General features: G+C 43.1%; 1 protein-coding gene across 1 annotated transcript in view; it reads right to left on the bottom strand.

Moving 5' to 3' along the window:
* The window catches only part of LOC119165699 (venom metalloproteinase BumaMPs1), a 32,743-nt gene that overhangs the window by 11,523 nt on the left and 1,762 nt on the right, over positions 1-19,458 (bottom strand). The window contains exons 3-11 of the mRNA XM_037417790.2: positions 15,593-15,685; positions 15,274-15,388; positions 14,509-14,574; positions 12,869-13,002; positions 9,971-10,042; positions 8,341-8,462; positions 4,871-4,923; positions 3,639-3,747; positions 1,888-2,055 (exon numbers count right to left, since the gene is read on the bottom strand). Coding sequence (XP_037273687.2) covers positions 1,888-2,055; positions 3,639-3,747; positions 4,871-4,923; positions 8,341-8,462; positions 9,971-10,042; positions 12,869-13,002; positions 14,509-14,574; positions 15,274-15,388; positions 15,593-15,685 — 932 coding nt within the window. The remainder of the gene's footprint in view (positions 1-1,887; positions 2,056-3,638; positions 3,748-4,870; positions 4,924-8,340; positions 8,463-9,970; positions 10,043-12,868; positions 13,003-14,508; positions 14,575-15,273; positions 15,389-15,592; positions 15,686-19,458) is intronic.

Genomic DNA, 19,458 nt, shown 5'->3' with positions numbered 1-19,458 from the left:
CTTGCAGTTTGAATTTTCATTTAAGCAATTGGCACGTGCAGACTACCTCGCACTATCAGGCTTACGCCGTGTTAACTGCACTGTGCGATTTCGTGTCTGTTAGGCTTGTTAAGTTTAACACACTGATGTTGCGGCACTGTTCCACATCGTTTCACACCCTTGCTTCCTTAATGAAGCACCGAAAAATATCAGGTGACAAGTACTAATTATATTCTCATTACTCCTGTAGTTTGCTACTTCTTTCGAATTATTATAATTATTTATTTAGAGCACGCGTTGCATTATGACGCGATTTTTTATTGTGCTGTATCATGTGAGCATCATCGTTTATAGGGATGGCCGACTCGTTGTGGCAGCTCTTCTTTTTTTTTTCACAAACCTAATTTCCTTAACAAGGCAAATTCGACTCCCTTCAGAGTCTGTAATATTTTGTACTTGAAAAAAACTGCCTTGTATAATATGTTGAACTTCAGTTGAGTTTTTGTTTGAGTAACTGGAATCTTTGAGTTAAACTACAGACGGAATAGCGCTCGTCTATAACACCCAGCCGGCAGCTTCAGCTGTCGCTTTCTGCAGAAATATGCAAAGACCATGGCCGGAATGATACTGGACGTTGTTATACTAGACGCTACGCCTTCTTGCTATAATTTAATGGTAGCCGATAGCCAATGGTAGCCGATAGCCAAGGCGAGGTACCAAATGTGGCAAAAAGCGTCCACAACCTTACATTCTGCAGCTATAGACAAGTGTGATTCCGTCCGTACCACACAAGGAATTGATAGTTTTAGAGAAAAAAAAAAACGCTGGCAGGGCTATCTATCTCTCGACATCGCAATAAAGAATCCTTGGAACACGAAGTGTCGTTGGAACCCACTTTTGATAAATGAAGGGGTCTTCTTCAAGGCACGGACCTCACTTTTTCAGGAAGTCGCAATATTGGAAAGTACTCTTGTCGAAACGTTGGACGCAGTGATCTGAGGATTTCGCAAATCGCTTCAAAATTCAATCGGCTTCTGTACTTCCACTGTCTACATCTTAGGCACATTTGCGTGATCAAGTTTATTTTCTGTTTTTTTTTATTTTCCTGAGCACTGTACACCATACATCACGAGCTTAAAGCTGTCATCAATATTTTTTAAAAATAGAAAAATACGAAAAATCTGCGGGCAGCTTGCACTACGGTACGAGGCTGAGAAAGCAGCACAGTTGGAAGCCTATTTGCTAGTTTAGCTAAAGTTTACCAAGGTATTGCTTGCGTCACGAAGTTTTGTTAGGTACTGCGAAGACTTATCACATCATTCTAGAGCTTCAGCTAATATTGCAAAAGCTTCGCTAGTGTTGCCAGGTTTTGTCAAGGTGAAGTGAAGTTTTCCATGATAGATAAAATAGCGAAAGTTGGGCTAGTTGGTGGTTCCTGCTTAGAATGTAAAAACTGTGCAAAAATATGGACAAGGTGTCGTCTCTTCCTCTGCTTTTTGTCCATAATTTTGAGCTATATTTACATCGTGTTACCATGATAGTGCTATAGTTATTACGAAGTTTCAGAAGAGTTTAGCTAGGCACCGCGAAAGGCATTGTGGGAGCTCGGTTAGTTGCGAACAACACGGCTAAGAAAAGCGGAATGACGTCATGGTTCGGCACAGCTGTATAAAGCGTAGTCATGGCTTGGCACAGTTACGAAAAACGGTTTTAAGAGGGACTTCATGGCTCTCGTGCATCGTCTGCCGCGCCAGCTCGGCAAAGCTAGACACATGCCTGTCAGGTGGCTGCTAGGCGCCGCACCGTGACGTCACATCTAGGTTTATGCGAACGTGTTGCAGCGGAACGGCCGACTCACGTAGTTAGACACACCGAGTTAGACCTGCGCCGATTACGAAATAACAGCACCTGATGAGCCCCCGTATCTGAGCCTTGGTGCAAGGTGAGAGCTGGTATTTCTTGAGGCCACCATCCACGTAGCTCATGAGGTATCCTTCTTGCCAAGGACACGGTCTGCCGCCCCTGTTGTTTGGAATCGACGGGTGACCCGGGGATCCATCGTGAGACGAGCCCAAGCTGCGAAGACGCGGTGGTTCACCGATCGAGTATAAGTTACACGAATTCAAGTTTAGTTGAGATAAGCTGGAACAGAAGGGTACGAAGTCGGGCTAGCTTGCTGATGTTTATTCCGTAAAGATTTTAACTGCGTCAGTCAAGCTCAACGAAAGATTATAGGAAAGCATGTGCACCGACTGCACATCTGTTGTGTTCTGTTTTTTTGTTGTTGTTGCTGTTGTTGTCCTTGAGTTAGCGCACTTATATCTATTGCGGAATAACTAATAAATAATAACATATTTTTTGTAACGGAAGTTTGATTACGTTTATCTCGAAATCGCCCCCGATCCAGCACAAGCGGCAAGTGAAAGATATACGTAGCTTGCTGTTTCAACTATGAAGGAAGTGCTCCTTCGTGGCTCGTGGCTGAGACGATATATAAATATAGATATATATAAATATATAGACGATAGACGATATATATATATATATATATATATATATATATATATATATATATATATATATATATATATATATATATATATATATATATATATATATATATATATATATATATATATAGATGATCAGCGTTTCTTCCGGCTACCGTAATAAAAGTTATAAACTTCGAGAATAGTGCACTATAGGAAACAAAACAATAAAATATTTATTTAATCCTAACAGTTTCGGCTGGTGGACCAGCCTTCTTCGGAGAATGGACCAGCCTTCTTCGGACCATCCATATATATATATATATATATATATATACATACATACGGTGAATGACGCCGGCGGCGGTAGCAAAAGCCAGCCGAGATTGTCCATATAATTGCTATCGCAATGAAAAGGGCGTTCCATACTCGCCGTCATGGCTACTAGGGGATAAATGCAGAGCGTCTTGGACGAAAACAGCAGGTACATACAACACAAACCGGTGCTGACTTGCAACTGGGCTCTGGGTTTATTTGCGCTTCGCAGACTTTTTACGCACCAAAACTTCCTATATCAATCATTACACAGATTAGCAACATAATAAGACGACGAGAAAGGAACAAATGATGCCGTATGCAAAAAGAAAAAAAAATACGCGTTCCTACAGCGGGACGAGAATGCCAACACTGATGCGCCCAAGCTCGCCCAAGCTCGCCCAAGCTCTCCCAAGCCAAGTTGCTATTGGCCACTAGCGGCGCTGACGAGCACTCCACGGTATACATGCACATATATACCCACCCATGCAGTAGATGAGGTGATGACTATCACTGTATCTCAATTGGTACGTTGAGCCTCGCGTCCTCCATTCGAAGGTCACTGGTTTCGTTCCACACAACGGCAAGTTATCTTCTCTTCATTTTTTCATTATTCACAGTTATGTTACACTTGCATCCCCTATACTTTCCTTGGCGTCGTTCTTTGTTTTTGGTTCGCAATGAGATTGTGGCCAAGAAAAACAGACCCTTAATTCTAACTTCCCTTCTTCATGTGCTACGGCATGCAGTGCATATAGTAAAACAGAAATCCGCTCACATAAATAGACAGATGTATCGCCCGACAAGCACGAAGAGTGTGCTTCAAAAGTGGCTAGACGCAGTCAAATTACGCACATGTGGCCAATCTCGTGGGCGGCGATGTAAGCTCCCCTGAAGGTGCCGGCCGTGTCTTCGCCCAGTCCGACCTTGAGGGCAGTGCAAAGAGATGATAGTATTGCGATACCTGCAGACATAACAGAACACATCGGACCCACGACAACAAATATAAATTCGCGGCGCTAAAGCGTCCTATCTGAAACGCCCAAAAGGATAATTCTGACCATAGGATGACGAGCGTAGTAGCCGGAATTTCGTACCCGATGAATATATATATATATATATATATATATATATATATATATATATATATATATATATATATATATATATATATGGGAAAGAAGTGTATACCTAAGGGCTCGTTTTTCCGTGTTTTTAACACAATATAATGAGATATAACAGACAGTAATGCCAAGGAATGTACAGGGGAAGTTATTAATATCAATGGAATGTAAATAAGAAGAAAGAAAAGTGGATGAAAAAATTACCAACTGTGAGCAGGAATCGAACCTACGATTCGAAGGTCGTAGGTTCGATTCCTGCTCACAGTTGGTAATTTTTTCATCCACTTTTCTTTCTTCTTATTTACATTCCATTGATATTAATAACTTCCCCTGTACATTCCTTGGCATTACTGTCTGTTATATCTCATTATATATACATATATATATATATATATATATATATATATATATATATATATATATATATATATATATATATATATATATAATGAAATCTAACAGACAATAATGCCATGGAAAGTGTAGGGGAATCGTAATGTAAATATGAAGAGAAGTGGGTGAAAAGATAACTGGCCGTGGGCAGGATCCGAACCTGCGACCTTCGAATGACGCGTTCGATGCTCTACCACTGAGCTACCGCGACAGCTACCCCCAGCCACTTTATTGGGTTTATATGTGACTACAAAAAGGGTATTTAGTATAGAGCTCACCACAATTGCAATTTGAATTGTTTTTCGCATTCATTTACTCAATGATTACTGGTATTGCCCTGTATTAGAGAGAGAGAGAAATGGAGAAGAAAGACAGGGAGGTTAATCAAGCTTGGCTCGTTTGGGTATACACTTGGGGAGGAGGGAAGGAGGAATAATAGAAATGAAAGATATGGAGCACCAACTTTTTACCATGCCAATGGTGCAAGCAAGTGGTACAAATGACGGGCGTGAATTAGTTTGCGATACAATGCGCTTGAAATAAACACGACATGCAATGTTAAACACTTACCAAGAAGATTGCCACTAACTTTTCCTGTATAGTCGAGTGTAGCGAGGTTTTGTCTGAAAAGAAAATGTTTTTATAAGTGAGCGTACTGTGTCGGGTGACAGACATCTGCAATGCAAACAACGATGAAACTGAAACAACCTTACAACCAGTTTTATTGTAAATAACACGCACACACACACATGTTCTGTATGTATGTATGTATGTATGTATGTATGTATGTATGTATGTATGTATGTATGTATGTATGTATGTATGTATGTATGTATGTATGTATGTATGTATGTATGTATGTATGTATGTATGTATGTATGTATGTATGTATGTATGTATGTATGTATGTATGTATGTATGTATGTATGTATGTATGTATGGGGACTATAGGAAGTATCACCGTGGCCCTAATATAGTAGGAAGGGATTTGAAAGGCACACTTTAATCGGATCTTTCAGCCGTGGGACCTGCCTTTATTTGGGACCGGCCCTCTCAAATAAGGGCCGGTCTAGCGGCCGGAACCTTGGAAAAAACTGTGCTGAAACGTACACTTCACACACACACACACACACACACACACACACACACACACACACACACACACACACACACACACACACACACACACACACACACACACACACACACACACACACACACACACACACACACACACACACACACACACACACACACACACACACACACACACACACACACACACACACACACATACACACACACACACACACACACACACACACACACACACATATATATATATATATATATATTGTGGTAAAGCCTTTGAACAGTGGGTCGCCCTCTCCAGCGCCTTCTAGTGGGTCGCCCTTTTCATAAGAACAGCTCGTGCAAAGAGTCGGTCCCCGCATTGACTGTCGCTGTCGTGAATCATCGCGGAGTGTTCGCTAATAAACCTCTTAACAATATATATATATATATATATATATATATATATATATATATATTGACGTCGCCTCCCATACTTCGACACTACGACCCTATGGGCCCTACAGAGGTACACACGGATGCCAGTGGTGTCGGCCTCGGCGCTGTCCTTGCGCAGCGCAAACCAGGGTTCGCGGAATATGTCGTGGCGTATGCAAGCCGTACGCTTACTAAAGCCGAGACTAATTACAGTCACCGAGAAAGAATGTTTGGCAATCGTCTGGGCCCTTGCAAAGTTCCGATCTTATTTGTATGGTCGCCCATTTGATGTCGTCACCGACCACCACGCACTATGCTGGTTGTCGTCATTGAAAGATCCTTCAGGCCGTCTCGCCCGGTGGGCACTTCGCCTGCAAGACTATGACATCCGCGTGCTGTACCGCAATGGAAGGCAACATGCTGACGCCGACGCTCTGTCGCGCTCTCCCTTGCCTGACGACAATGCCAACAACTCAGCGTCTCACCTTGCGATTTCTTCGATTAGCATTGATGCCATTGCTACTGAACAGCGCAAGGATCAGTGGATTGCCTCACTGATAGACTTGCTGACTGATCCATCCACTCCATCCACTTGCGCGTTGCGTCGTCAAGCCCACCATTTCGCCCTTCGTGACGACCTCCTACACAGGCGCAATTACAACGGTGACGGCCGCCAGTGGCTACTAGTCATACCTCGCAGTCTGCGCTCTGACATATACGAATTTTTTCATTCTGATCCGCAATGTACGCACTCCGAGGTATCGAAGACTTACCACCGTATTCGCCAACGGTAGTTTTGGCGCGGCATGTACCGCTACGTGCAGAAATTCGTTCGCTCCTGCATAGATTGTCAGCGCCGCAAAGCTTCAACGCACCTGTCGCCGGTAGGTCTGCAACCTCTACCTTGCCCTGCCAGGCCCTTTGGGCGTGTTGTCATCGATTTGTATGGGCCACTTCCACTAACGTCGGCTGGTAACCGCTGGGCCATTGTCGCTGTAGACCACCTCACGCGATACGCCGAAACGGCCGCTCTTCCCGCGGCTACAGCGAGCGATGTGGCCTCCTTTCTGCTCCAACGATTCATTGTGCGACACGGTCCACCCCAGGAACTGCTCAGTGACCGAGGCCGTGTCTTCCTGTCTGAAGTAGTTGAAGCCATTCTCAAAGAGTGCAACGTTGTTCACCGCAAAACTGCTGCTTACCACCCACAGACGAATGGCCTCACCGAACGCTTCAACCGTACGCTCGGCGACATGCTCTCCAAGTACGTCCCCTGTCAACTACTTGATTGAACCCATCGAACCATCTTCGGACATGCGCCGTCGAGGACGCGACATTGTTAACGTGGAGCACCTCAAGGCCTACCATGACCCGCTCATTGTAACCAGCTGTTAGGTCGCCAGGCGGCTCCCTTTTCGTACCCGGGGTAGTTGTGGTAAAGCCTTTGTACAGTGGGTCGTCCTCTCCAGCGCCTTCTAGTGGGTCGCCCTTTTCATAAGAAGAAGAGCAGCTCGTGCAAAGAGTCGGTCCCCGCATTGACCGTTGCTATCGCGAATCATCGCCGAGTGTCCGCCAATAAACCTCTCAACAATATATATTTATATATATATATATATTGTCAAGACAAAGACGCTGGGGCTCGGGCGCGTGGGCAGCTAAGAGAAGAACGAAGACAGAATAAGAACAGCTGGCCCAGGATCAGGTGTTGTCTCTTGTTCTATGTCTCGCTCATCACAACTCATCACTATATATATATATATATATATATATATATGAGATCAGCATTCCGAGGGAAGGAAAGCAGTTCAACCGAAAGTACGAGCCTCAGAAGTTGAAGCTTTACAAATATGAGAAAATGAACAAAATGAACAAACGCTTCAAAAACAGAACAAGCTCAGTCGCAGCAGATGCATTGACCAGCTGGTGTTCCTCGAAGCTCACTGGAGTCCAAGTAAACGGGCATCATGCCTTTTCAACTCCATGAAAAGTGATCACCGTGGCCGACATTCGATCGTGCCACCTGTGGGTCAGCAGCATCGGAGCACCTTAACCCCTAGATCCCGTAGTAGGCGAATTTCGTCGGAGTACGTGAATTCATTGGACCCACACGTTCTCTTTAAAATAAAATGTTCGGGAGAGTTCGGGGAAGGCAGTTCTGAATCATCATTCAGTACTCGAGTCGCTTGTGAACAAGGCTCCGGTGTGGGGGTCGAAACGTCGTGCTTTTATTTGCTTTTAATCGGGGTCAGTGTGTTGCTTTAATTGTACTCGCAGAACGGCCCTTTGGGCCACTGTACCGGTTGGCGATGAGTCTCGCCAAGACACGGCATGCTTTGTGAAGTGTTACGCAGACACATAGTTGACGTACAAGGCAGATGGCTGCGAGGAAACAGGTTATGTACGAACCTAGTACGGCAATGTGGGCTTAGCAGAGTGTGCGCGTTAGAAAGAGTTCCGCATGAAGTCTGGAGGTCTACGTTCGAAACTGTTATCTACTCGCGAAGCACGCAGTATACGAGTGACACACTTACCCTGTGAACACGTAAATGGCGTCTGGATCTCTTGACAACGTTCTATTGAAATAGTCGATGAATTTTCTCAGAGTAGCCTCGCCGAGCAGAAAACGACCGGCTGTTACGTCATTGATGCCTTTCTAAAAAAAAAAAAATGAACGCCACAGTTTCGTCTGAAAGTCGAAACACTGTACACTTTAACAACAAATTGGAATCTTATACGAAGTTAAGCCGGCTGCTAGCGCCTTCAGGATCCGATATCGTGTAATTCTAGAAAACACTAGAATGATGGAATAAGGCCCTAGCTAGCGGCGCCCAGCCGAATGTCCTCAGTCAAGAACCCTATTAAATGGAAATGATTGTTGTGCATACTGTAAACACTTTTGACATCTATCTATCTATCTATCTATCTATCTATCTATCTATCTATCTATCTATCTATCTATCTATCTATCTATCTATCTATCTATCTATCTATCTATCTATCTATCTATCTATCTATCTATCTATCTATCTATCTATCTATCTATCTATCTATCTATCTATCTATCTATCTATCTATCTATCTATCTATCTATCTATCTATCTATCTATCTATCTATCTATCTATCTATCTATCTATCTATCTATCTATCTATCTATCTATCTATCTATCTATCTATCTATCTATCTATCTATCTATCTATCTATCTATCTATCTATCTATCTATCTATCTATCTATCTATCTATCTATCTATCTATCTATCTATCTATCTATCTATCTATCTATCTATCTATCTATCTATCTATCTATCTATCTATCTATCTATCTATCTATCTATCTATCTATCTATCTATCTATCTATCTATCTATCTATCTATCTATCTATCTATCTATCTATCTATCTATCTATCTATCTTCAGGAAATCAAGTGTGGGTTCGTTTCTGTCTGTCGCCTGTGCTGTATGTCTAAGTTGAAGGCTTTTAGCTTGTACGTATACTTCGTTACGTTACCGTGTTGTTAGATACAGGAAGGAATCTGCATATGCACGGGCGTTTATGGAATGTAGTCATTTACCGAACGTAAGCTATTCGCCGGATCGGCTTTGCATTTACAGCCCTGTCTCGCAAATACACCTTCGTTCATGCACAGATATTTGCGAGATATGCTTTGACGAGATTCCGGCCGCCGATTCAGAATACTAAGCACGGCGAGCGCCAATCGTGGCCACCGAGAGTAGCCCAGGACGTGGCGTTGCCGGAGGTAATCACGGAGGCCACCCTTCAGCAGTACTGATATGGTAGATAACGTGGCATACCGAGGATCACGTTACCGCGTTCGCTTACCATCTCAAGAAGTCCTAGAAAAAACAACATAAAAAGCGATACAATTCTCTGAAGCTTAAAGTCTGCTAGAATGCACTGACTTTCTTCAGCTCTAGCGAGAAATAAACTTTTACGCTTAAAAAAGATGTACACACTGAAGTAGGGTTGGTATGCTTGATATAGCTTTTTTAATTTAAAAGGCATCGTGTGTCTTGGATCTATTCAAACTTGAATCCCGATTTCAAATAGCATTGCCTTTGATGAAAGAGTAGTGTATTTATAGTATTCGTAGTATATTTGTCGTGTTTCTCTAGATTGATGTACTTGGAACGTACGCTTACTTTGAACCGTGAGATTCCGACGATCTTGGTCCTTACTTTGGGCTTCTTCATTCCTTCATACCAAACGTTCACCTGAAAAAATTCGTGTGTTAATGTGTGAGAGGTGTCACGACCATATACAATTCGACGCTGTCCCTCATATCTAAGGCACTTCGCCGTGCTCCAAACCGGGTTGCAGAAATTAGGTGCCTTTTATCATCTTCTAACCACTACCACCACCACCACCCTCATATCTGCAGTATCTAAATGCGCGGTAAACGGGTTGTATCATAGAGCTTCCTGTAGAAACTTTATAGGATACTCTGGCGCTAGTGTCTATGGGAGCTGCAACACCCTACGCTTCAGCGAGCATAGGAATCACGGGTAGCTGCTTCGGCTGTTCAATCGGAGCTGCCTCGGCTTTTCATTTGATAACGGATTTGCCTGACTATCGTTCTTTCGGGGCTGTTTGACTACCGCGTGGCCTTAAGCCATTTTGTCACGAGTCGACAATCATCAAATGCTCAGCAGTTGCACTTCACCATAACTTTTTTTTGCCTCACCAACTCAAGTTTGGTAATGAAGTGAAAGGCAGCCCGTTATTCACAGCAGTAAACAAAGCCACGACTGCACTGTAAACAAAGCCACGTGTAAACACGACTGTAAACAAAGCCACGAATGCCAGCAAGCACGAAGACTAGGCACATTTCTGCACTACCCATCATTCCCATGTTTTCTGAAGAATCGCAACGCCAGAGTCCGCTATAGTTAATTTTAGGAAACTCTGTTTGCAGCACCTACAACACGGCACGATAAAAAAAAAAGAGAATAACAACGGCATTAAGTGAAGCAAACTTATAGTCGACTGCGACCTAACAATACACATGAGCTCCGCCCACGAGGCCAAACTTCCGTTTCCTGGCCTGCCTTCACGCCGAAAGCACATTGTTACCAAACAATAATCATTAAAAAACTGACGAAATTTCTTACATATTCATTAAAGAGGACCCGAAGGCAAAACCTTCTCGTTTTTTTTTTTTTTGCTGTCGATGCCGTGACTTTACTCCACCATACTATTAAAGCTGTCTGCACTACTTCCAAAATCGAAGCTACCGCGGCTGTTCTTGCATGCCTCCACGAACGGCTCAACTCGGACCGATCAAGGATGTCATGTGATGACGTCTCATCGTGACGTCATCACATCACAGTTTTGCTCGGTCGTCACGTTAGGCTACATGAACGGCCCAACTCGGACTGATTGCCTCGCCGTGGTGGTCTAGTGGCTAAGGTACACGGCTACTGACCCGCAGATCGCGGAATCGAATCCCGGCTGCAGCGGCTGCATTTCCGATGGAGGCGGAAATGCTGTACGTCTGTGTGCTCAGATTTGGGTGCACGTTAAAGGACCCCAAATGGTCGAAATTTTCCGGACCCCTCCGCTACGGCGTCTCTCATATTCATATGGTGGTTTTGGAAGTTTTGGGACGTCTCGTGGTGACGTCATCACATGACATTCTTGCTCGGTCGTCACGTTGCGCTATCATCAGAGCATAACGCCACGTCAGCCTTCACGTTATGCTAGCATCACATGACATCCTTAATTTGCGTGACGTAACGTTATGCTGTGCCACAGGAACAATTGCTAATCACGTCGCTACTTCTGGCATTATGTGACGTCTTCATGCGATGATCTTTTGTCTCGCTACTCTTGATGCCGACGCTGGTCATCATTCGCATTTGATGAGGCATATAGGACATTCAGCTGTAAAAAATTGACGAATGTGCTCAGGTAACACGCATGGTGCGCCCGAGTGATGCAATGAAGACTTAGTGCTAGAACGACGGTAGGCGATCAACCTTTAGAACGCGTGCTGCTTCGGTAAGCTTCAAAAGTGGCACAGTCACAGGCTTCACCCGCATCGAAGGACGACTGACGAGATTGACTCTGTGATACGTGCGAACAACAGTAAGTGCGGCCACTTGGATTACGTTCATAATTAAATATTTTTTGAAGTGCACCAAAAAAAAAAAATCACAGCATATCCACGGAGTGAATGATGATGAGTGGGGTGAAGCGTCCGTCAGCCCGTCCGTGCTTCCGTCCGTCCTCGCGACCATCCGTGCGTCCATCCATGCACCTGTCTGTGAGTCTCTCCATCCGTCTGTTTATCCATCCGTGAGTTCGTCCGTCCGTCCATGCGTTCGCCCGTGCATCCATGCAATGAACACTCCAAGTACCGCCATCTCGCATCCCGCATCCCCTGTGGCACATACCCGTTCTAGAGCGGGTATGTGCCACAGGTGATGCCCCTAAAACAGACGGACAGAAGAGGCTGACAAGGAATGTCCTTGTACGAAGGAAGCAGTTTTGGAAGCAACGTACCTGACAATAACATTTGGATGACGGTCGCCGGTACAGTAGTGTCTCACTTATCGTTTTGGAAATCGATTTTATGTTGCATTTTTAAGTTTTTAGTTTAATTTACGTCGTAGAACAAATATGCCACTATTGGGCACACATTTTTATGCACGGACAAGGATATATTTTACATTTTCTTGGGTTGTCACCAGCTATAGTACATTAGCTACCAGTTCAGCCGAATAGAACGCTTACCTTCTTTTCGTGGATGAGGTTTTATTAATTAGTTATTATTATATTTTACCTTGAACTAATAATAATTTTTTCGAGATTCTAATTATTAAGCAAATGAGAATGTTAATCCACTGCGCTTCTTGGGGTCCAACCCAATCGTATCTTATTTAGGAGTATTCGGTAGGCATTACTAGAATTGATAAGTCGTTTCCATAATAAAAGCATTAAGTAGAAGTATTCAGATGGTTACTGAATTGGCATAGTGCGTTGTAAAATATAACACATCACCTATGCGTGAAAAGTAAAAAAAAATAAACCCAACTTACTGCGTTCAACATTACGGCGAAGTAGGCAATCAGTTCCTTATCTGTCGCGAACTGTTTCTGATGGCGGCGGTCGGATACTAGAAATATTTCAGCGACATACTCCTTTGGAAGCTTCTTCCTCGGAATAATCCGGTCTGAAACACCATGCCGTATGTGCGAGATAAGTCTTTTATTTTTTTTTTCTTTCAGAAGAACTGGCATTTCAGCGAGTCGGATGTAGTTAAACGTGTTGAGTGGTTTCAGCGCGAAACGAGCGAAGACAAAGGAAGAGAAGGGACGCAAGCGCAAGTGTCCTTTATTGGCCTCGGTTCTCGTCGAATTCGCTTTGAAATTACTCAAGATTTCGTTTAAACGCCCCGCCGCGGTGATCTAGTGCATAGGGTACTTGGCTGCTGACCCGCAGGTCGCGGGATTGAATCCCGGTTGCGGCGGCTGCATTTCCGATGGAGGAGAAATGTTCGAGGCCCGTGTATTAGATATAGGTGTGCGTTAAGGAAGCCTAGGTTGTCGAAATTTCCGGAGCCCTCCACTACGGCGTCTCTCGTAAATATATGGTGGTTCTGGGACGTTAAACCCCATATATCAATAAATCAATCACTCAGCATTTTTAAAGGGCTCCCCACCAACCCGAGTTCGAACATGAGGCAGTAGTTTCCCCTTCACCTTTGCTGCCCTTAATTCCTACGGAAGCTTACTGGCCCATTGTGTCTTAAAGGCACGCGTACAACGTGAGCACCAAGCATTGAGTCTAGTTCGCGCTTGTCGGCTAGAGGCTGTCATCGCCACTTGCACCATCGCAAAGGCGCAAGTTGAAGTGAATGTAATCAGTAGATTGCACATGAGAGACGTGCGAGACAAGGAAGACAAGCAAGGCAGAGGAAGAGCAGTCCAGGAGATAATCCACACTTCACCTTTCGTCTATAAACACCAATAGAGAGCATGTTTTGTTAAGGTCGTTCCGGGAATCACTGTTCCTGCATCACGAAGTCTCCGCCAAAAAGACCAGAAACGCCAGGAGACAATAACTCACTCCTTTTTCTTTTTTTTTTGGGGGGGGGGGGGAGCGTGGTGCGGGCCTTTGTACTATCTGTAATCTTATCAGTTCACGTTCCGCTTACGCACCGTTCATTCCCTATCTTTCGTGGCTCATCTAGAAATGCATTTTCCTATTTTTTATTGATTGATTGATTGATTGATTGATATATGGGGTTTAACGTCACAAAACCACCATATGAATATGAGAGACGCCGTAGTGGAGGGCTCCGGAAATTTCGACCACCTGGGGTTCTTCAACGTGCCCCCAAATCTGAGCACACGGGCCTACAACATTTCCGCCTCCATCGGAAATGTAGCCGCCGTAGCCGGGATTCGAACCCGTGACCTGCAGGTCAGCAGCCGTGTACCTTAGCCACTTGACCCCCGCAGTGGGGCTATTTTTATTCACGCTCGCATATGTACACTGACAATGCGAAAAAAAAAAACTGCCTAACGGAAAATGATGACAGAACTAGCCATCCGGACACCAGATGGATTGCTGTTAAAGCAACATTTCTTTGTAGTTCTTACAGATTCCTGATAAGTGAACAAGTGTAAACAAGTGCTTAAAAAGCCAATAAACAAAAAGTAAAAAAAGTCCTTACCTAACGTTGTTCGTCTTGGTCTTCTGAACACAGGAATGTTTATATTAAGATCACGAAAAGCGAGATCTGTAAACAAAGGTCGAATTGGGCAGAAACGTTAATTCTGGAAGAAAAGACGCCAACTTATCTGACGCTTGAGGTCTTATCTTATTAGATTATGATTTATCTGGCTAATATGAAGACAAGTTTCACGAATGGACGAATGCTAAACCTTATGGTAAGTCTTGAAGTGCACGACTGAACACGCACTGGGCCGTTCCCACGGTGGGACAGTGAGGCCAAGCCCGACCACCGCTACGCGAGCACTCTGGACTGCCCACAGTTGATCCCCGAAATTGGGCCTCTTAATAGCGGATAGCCACTTATCTTCTTTAGCTCAGTTCATGCGCCGCAACAGGGGGCAACACCAGAGCGTACTGAAAAATTAATTAAATTTAGTTATTTCTGAAGAAGGATAATTCACCCTTCAGACAATGTATGCTAGGATATGTGATTTAAATGTGGTTTTCAACTTTTTTTCAAAATGAATTTTCAAAGAAAGTCTATTTTGTTACAGCTTTGTTCTTTAAAACAAATTTTCTGAATTTCAACAGGATGTAGCTGGTAAACCAGAAGTGCTCCGAGGAGTACCAAGATCTGAAATCTCGGTTCTCATCCCTAATAAGTAAGCCAAATTTCTATGCAGGGATGTTGTACTCGAGCGCAAGTGCCGTGCAAAAGAAAAAAAAAGAAAATTGTTGGCACGAAAACGAGCTGATGTCTAACCGTTCATGATGTCTGTGCCTTGAATTCGGTAAACCCTGTGGGGCACTGCAGCATCTTCCGAGCGTTCGACCGACGACAGAGCTGCGATTCTCCAGTCTGGGCTGAGAATGCCTTCCTGAAATGAACGGAGGAGTTCTAGAATATAAACTGACGTATAGATTTGTGTGCTATCACCCCCGAAACGTGCTGTGCTAACAAAAGTTTCCTGGTGCGTGCAAATCTCGGAGGTCATGCGTGTGGAAAGTCAAAGTGTCTGAAGCCTGTCAGGTCATGTTTCAGAAAGGAGAATTCTTATGGTAACTTTAAAAAAAAAACTTACCACTTTTACTGTACTGTTAACTTGGTGAAACATAATCGATGACTGGTGCTCACTGTCATGGTAAAGGTTCTCTTCTAGGCTGGTTCCATTCCACTGAAAAAAAAAGTTATGTTCTCACAATATGTTTCAAAAAACTAATGCCAGGAACAAAAAGATTATGTCGCATTTAGCAACCAGCAGACACTGCTACTCGGTGGCAACCAGACTTGGAACATTTAGTCCCGAGTTCCAGTTCCAGTTCCAGTTCAGTTTATTCATTCATTCAAAATACAAAATTCGTAGAATGTAGTATGCAAACGAGGGTCCCAAAGTCAAGCGACTGCAGTGGGACCCTCGGTTAACAATAACAATAAAATTATTAATTATAACAGCACGTAAAATACGCAACACATGTGAAAAGTAAACCGTGAACTTACATAAAATAACATCAAATAAACAAAAAAGGCAGTCAGAATGCGACACAAGAACAATAGTAATAAGTTATACAAGTAAAACATAATCACGCCATAAAGCAATAACCTAAATTTGCAAAGACTTTCCCATTTCATGCCCGGATACATAAGAATCATTAAGTAATCATCGTTGTCAACCTAGTTATGCAAGATGAAGCTTTTAAGATCACGTTTGAATGCATGAAGAGATGATGATGATTTTAGTGTATAGGGCAGGTTATTCCACAATTTAATGACCGCGAAGGTGGACGTCATTTTGCCATAATTGGTGTTACATTTAGGTAAAATGAAGTTGAGGCTGTGGGTTCTCTGTCAATGTGATCATCATCATCATCATCATCATCATCATCATCAGCCTGACTACGTCCACTGCAGGACAAAGGCCTCTCCCATGTTCCGCCAGTTAACCCGGTCCTGTGCTTGCTGCTGCCAATTTATACCCGCAAACTTCTTAATCTCATCTGCCCACCTAACCTGCTGTCTCCCCCTAACCCGCTTACCTTCCCTGGGAATACAGTTAGTTACCCTTAATGACCAGCGGTTATCCTGTCTACGTGCTACATGCACGGCCCATGTCCATTTCCTCTTCTTGATTTCAGCTATGATATCCTTAACCCCCGTTTGTTCCCTAATCCACTCTGCTCTCTTCTTGTCTCTTAATGTCACACCTACCATTTTTCTTTCCATTGCTCGCTGCGTCGTCCTCAATTTAAGCTGAACCCTCTTTGTAAGTCTCCAGGTTTCTGCTCCGTAGCTAAGTACTGGCAAGATACAGCTGTTATATACCTTCCTCTTGAGGGATAGTGGCAATCTACTTTTCATAATTTGAGAGTGCTTGCCGAATTTACTCCACCCCATTCTTATTCTTCTAGTTACTTCAATCTCGTGGTTAGGCTCTGCGGTTATTACCTGCCCTAAGTAGACATAGTCTTTTACAACTTCAAGTGCACTATTACCTATCTCGAAGCACTGCTCCTTTCCGAGGTTGTTGTACATTACTTTCGTTTTCTGCAGAATAATTTTAAGACCCACCTTTCTGCTCTCCTTGTCTAACTCCGTAATCATGAGTTGCAATTCGTCCCCTGAGTTACTCAGCAATGCAATGTCATCGGCGAAGCGCAGGTTACTAAGGTATTCTCCATTACCTCTTATCCCTAACTGTTCCCATTCTAGGCTTCTGAAAACCTCCTGTAAGCACGTGGTAAATAGCATTGGGGAGATTGTGCCCCCCTGCCTTACACCCTTCTTGATTGGTATTCTGTTGCTTTCTTTATGAAGCACTATGGTAGCAGTTGATCCCCTGTAGATTTCTTCCAGAATGTTTATATATACTTCATCTACGCCCTGATTCCGCAGTGTCTGCATGACGGCTGATATTTCTACTGAATCAAACGCCTTCTCGTAATCTATGAAGGCTATGTATAGTGGTTGGTTATACTCTGAGCATTTCTCTATTACCTGACTGATAGTATGAATGTGGTCAATTGTTGAGTAGCCTGTTCGAAATCCTGCTTGTTCCTTTGGTTGATTGAATTCTAATGTTTTCTTTACTCTGTTAGCAATTACCTTTGTAAATAGCTTGTATACTACAGAGAGCAAGCTGATCGGCCTGTAATTCTTCAAGTCCTTGTCATCTCCTTTCTAATGTATTAAGATGATTTTAGCGTTCTTCCAAGACTCTGGTACCCATCCCGTCAGGAGACACCTCGTAAACAGGGTGGCTAGTTTTTCTAACACAATCTGTCCTCCATCTTTCAGCAAGTCTGATGTTACCTGATCCTCACCAGCAGCTTTGCCACTTTGCATGCTCTCCAAAACTTTTCTGACTTCTTCTATCATTACTGGTGGGGTGTCATCTGGGTTACTGCTAGTTCTTATAGTATTAAGGTCGTGGTTGTCTCGGCTACTGTACAGATCTCTGTAAAACTCCTCCGCTATTTAAACTATCCTATCCATATTGGTAGTTATTTTGCCTTCTTTGTCCCTTAGTGCATACATTCGACTTCTGCCTATCCCAAGTTTCCTCTTCACTGCTTTGACGCTTCCTCCGTTTTTCCGAGCGTGTTCAATTCTCTCCATGTTATACCTTCTTACATCGCATACTTTACGCCTATTAATCAACTTTGAAAGCTCTGCCAGTTCTATATTGTCTGTTGTATTTGACACTTTCATGCATTGACGCTTCTTAATTAGGTTCTTCGTTTCCTGGGAAAGCTTGCCAGTGTCCTGTCTAACTACCCTGCCTCCAACTTCCACTGCACACTCCGTAATGATACTCGTTAGATTATCATTCATTGTATCTACGCTAAGGTTGGTTTCCTCTCTAAGAGCCGAGTACCTGTTCTGCAGCGACACTCTGAATTCCTGTACTTTCCCTCTCAGTGATAGCTCATTGATTGGCTTCTTGTGATGATTGTGCACAAAACTGCTTCAAGATTTTTTTTATTGATTCCACGGAGCGTACATCGTAGTTTCTAGATATCTTTCAGAGCGTATCTTTGAGGCGGGCTGTCCTCCTGACCTTATTAGTACAGCCAAGAACAGGGAGCTCTCAGCCACCCTTTTGTCCCTGAAATGTCGCAATTCACATGTGCATATATACACGCGCACACAAAAGTACGCACATGACCTTACACATAAAAAGTGAGTAAGTCCTCCGTCAAAAGACCTTCCCCGTTAAAATTTCCTGGCTACATCCATGGTTGCCGCATACACCTGTGCAGATTACCCAGCGAGACAGGTCATGCAATCCACCGCCCTAACACAAACCACTTACTTCCCCTTTTAAGCTACAGTAGTTGGGCAGTTCTTATAGACAATTCTAGAAGCAGTAAAAGATTAAGCACAATAATTAAATATGTGATAATGATTTTATCGAATGCAAGGAAGTAGATAGTGGAGACTGAAGCACTTCGTTGTCTTTTATGCCCATCTTATACACAACACACGCACACAAATATATATATATATATATATATATATATATATATATATATATATATATATATATATATATATATATATATATATATATATATATATATATATATATATATATATATATATATATATTATTTTGCCCTATTTCATTGCTTCCAATTTACATCGGAATTACTACTAATAACATCCCCTGTACTTTCCTTGGCAACAGTGTATGTTAGTTCTAATTTATTTTACGCAAGTCATGCTTTGCGCGACAACCTGTTCATGATCGTCACGCTTTCTTACTTTTAAATAATGTGGTCGTGCAGCAGTGGAATTGCCACGGGTTGGCATGCATATGTTTTATATATAGCCAGTAGCATACGTTTTATGTAACCAGTTATATACACGAAGAAAAGTGTAAATGTAAGGGCTCGTTTTTCTTTCTTAGGAACAATATTAGTGACGACCAAACGACAGTAATGCCAAGGA

This window comes from Rhipicephalus microplus, chromosome 8 (assembly GCF_043290135.1).
Source record: "Rhipicephalus microplus isolate Deutch F79 chromosome 8, USDA_Rmic, whole genome shotgun sequence".
Classification (NCBI taxonomy): Eukaryota; Metazoa; Arthropoda; class Arachnida; order Ixodida; family Ixodidae; genus Rhipicephalus; species Rhipicephalus microplus.
The sequence above is the reverse complement of the archived record's forward strand: the minus strand, read 5'-3'. Positions and strand labels throughout refer to the sequence as shown.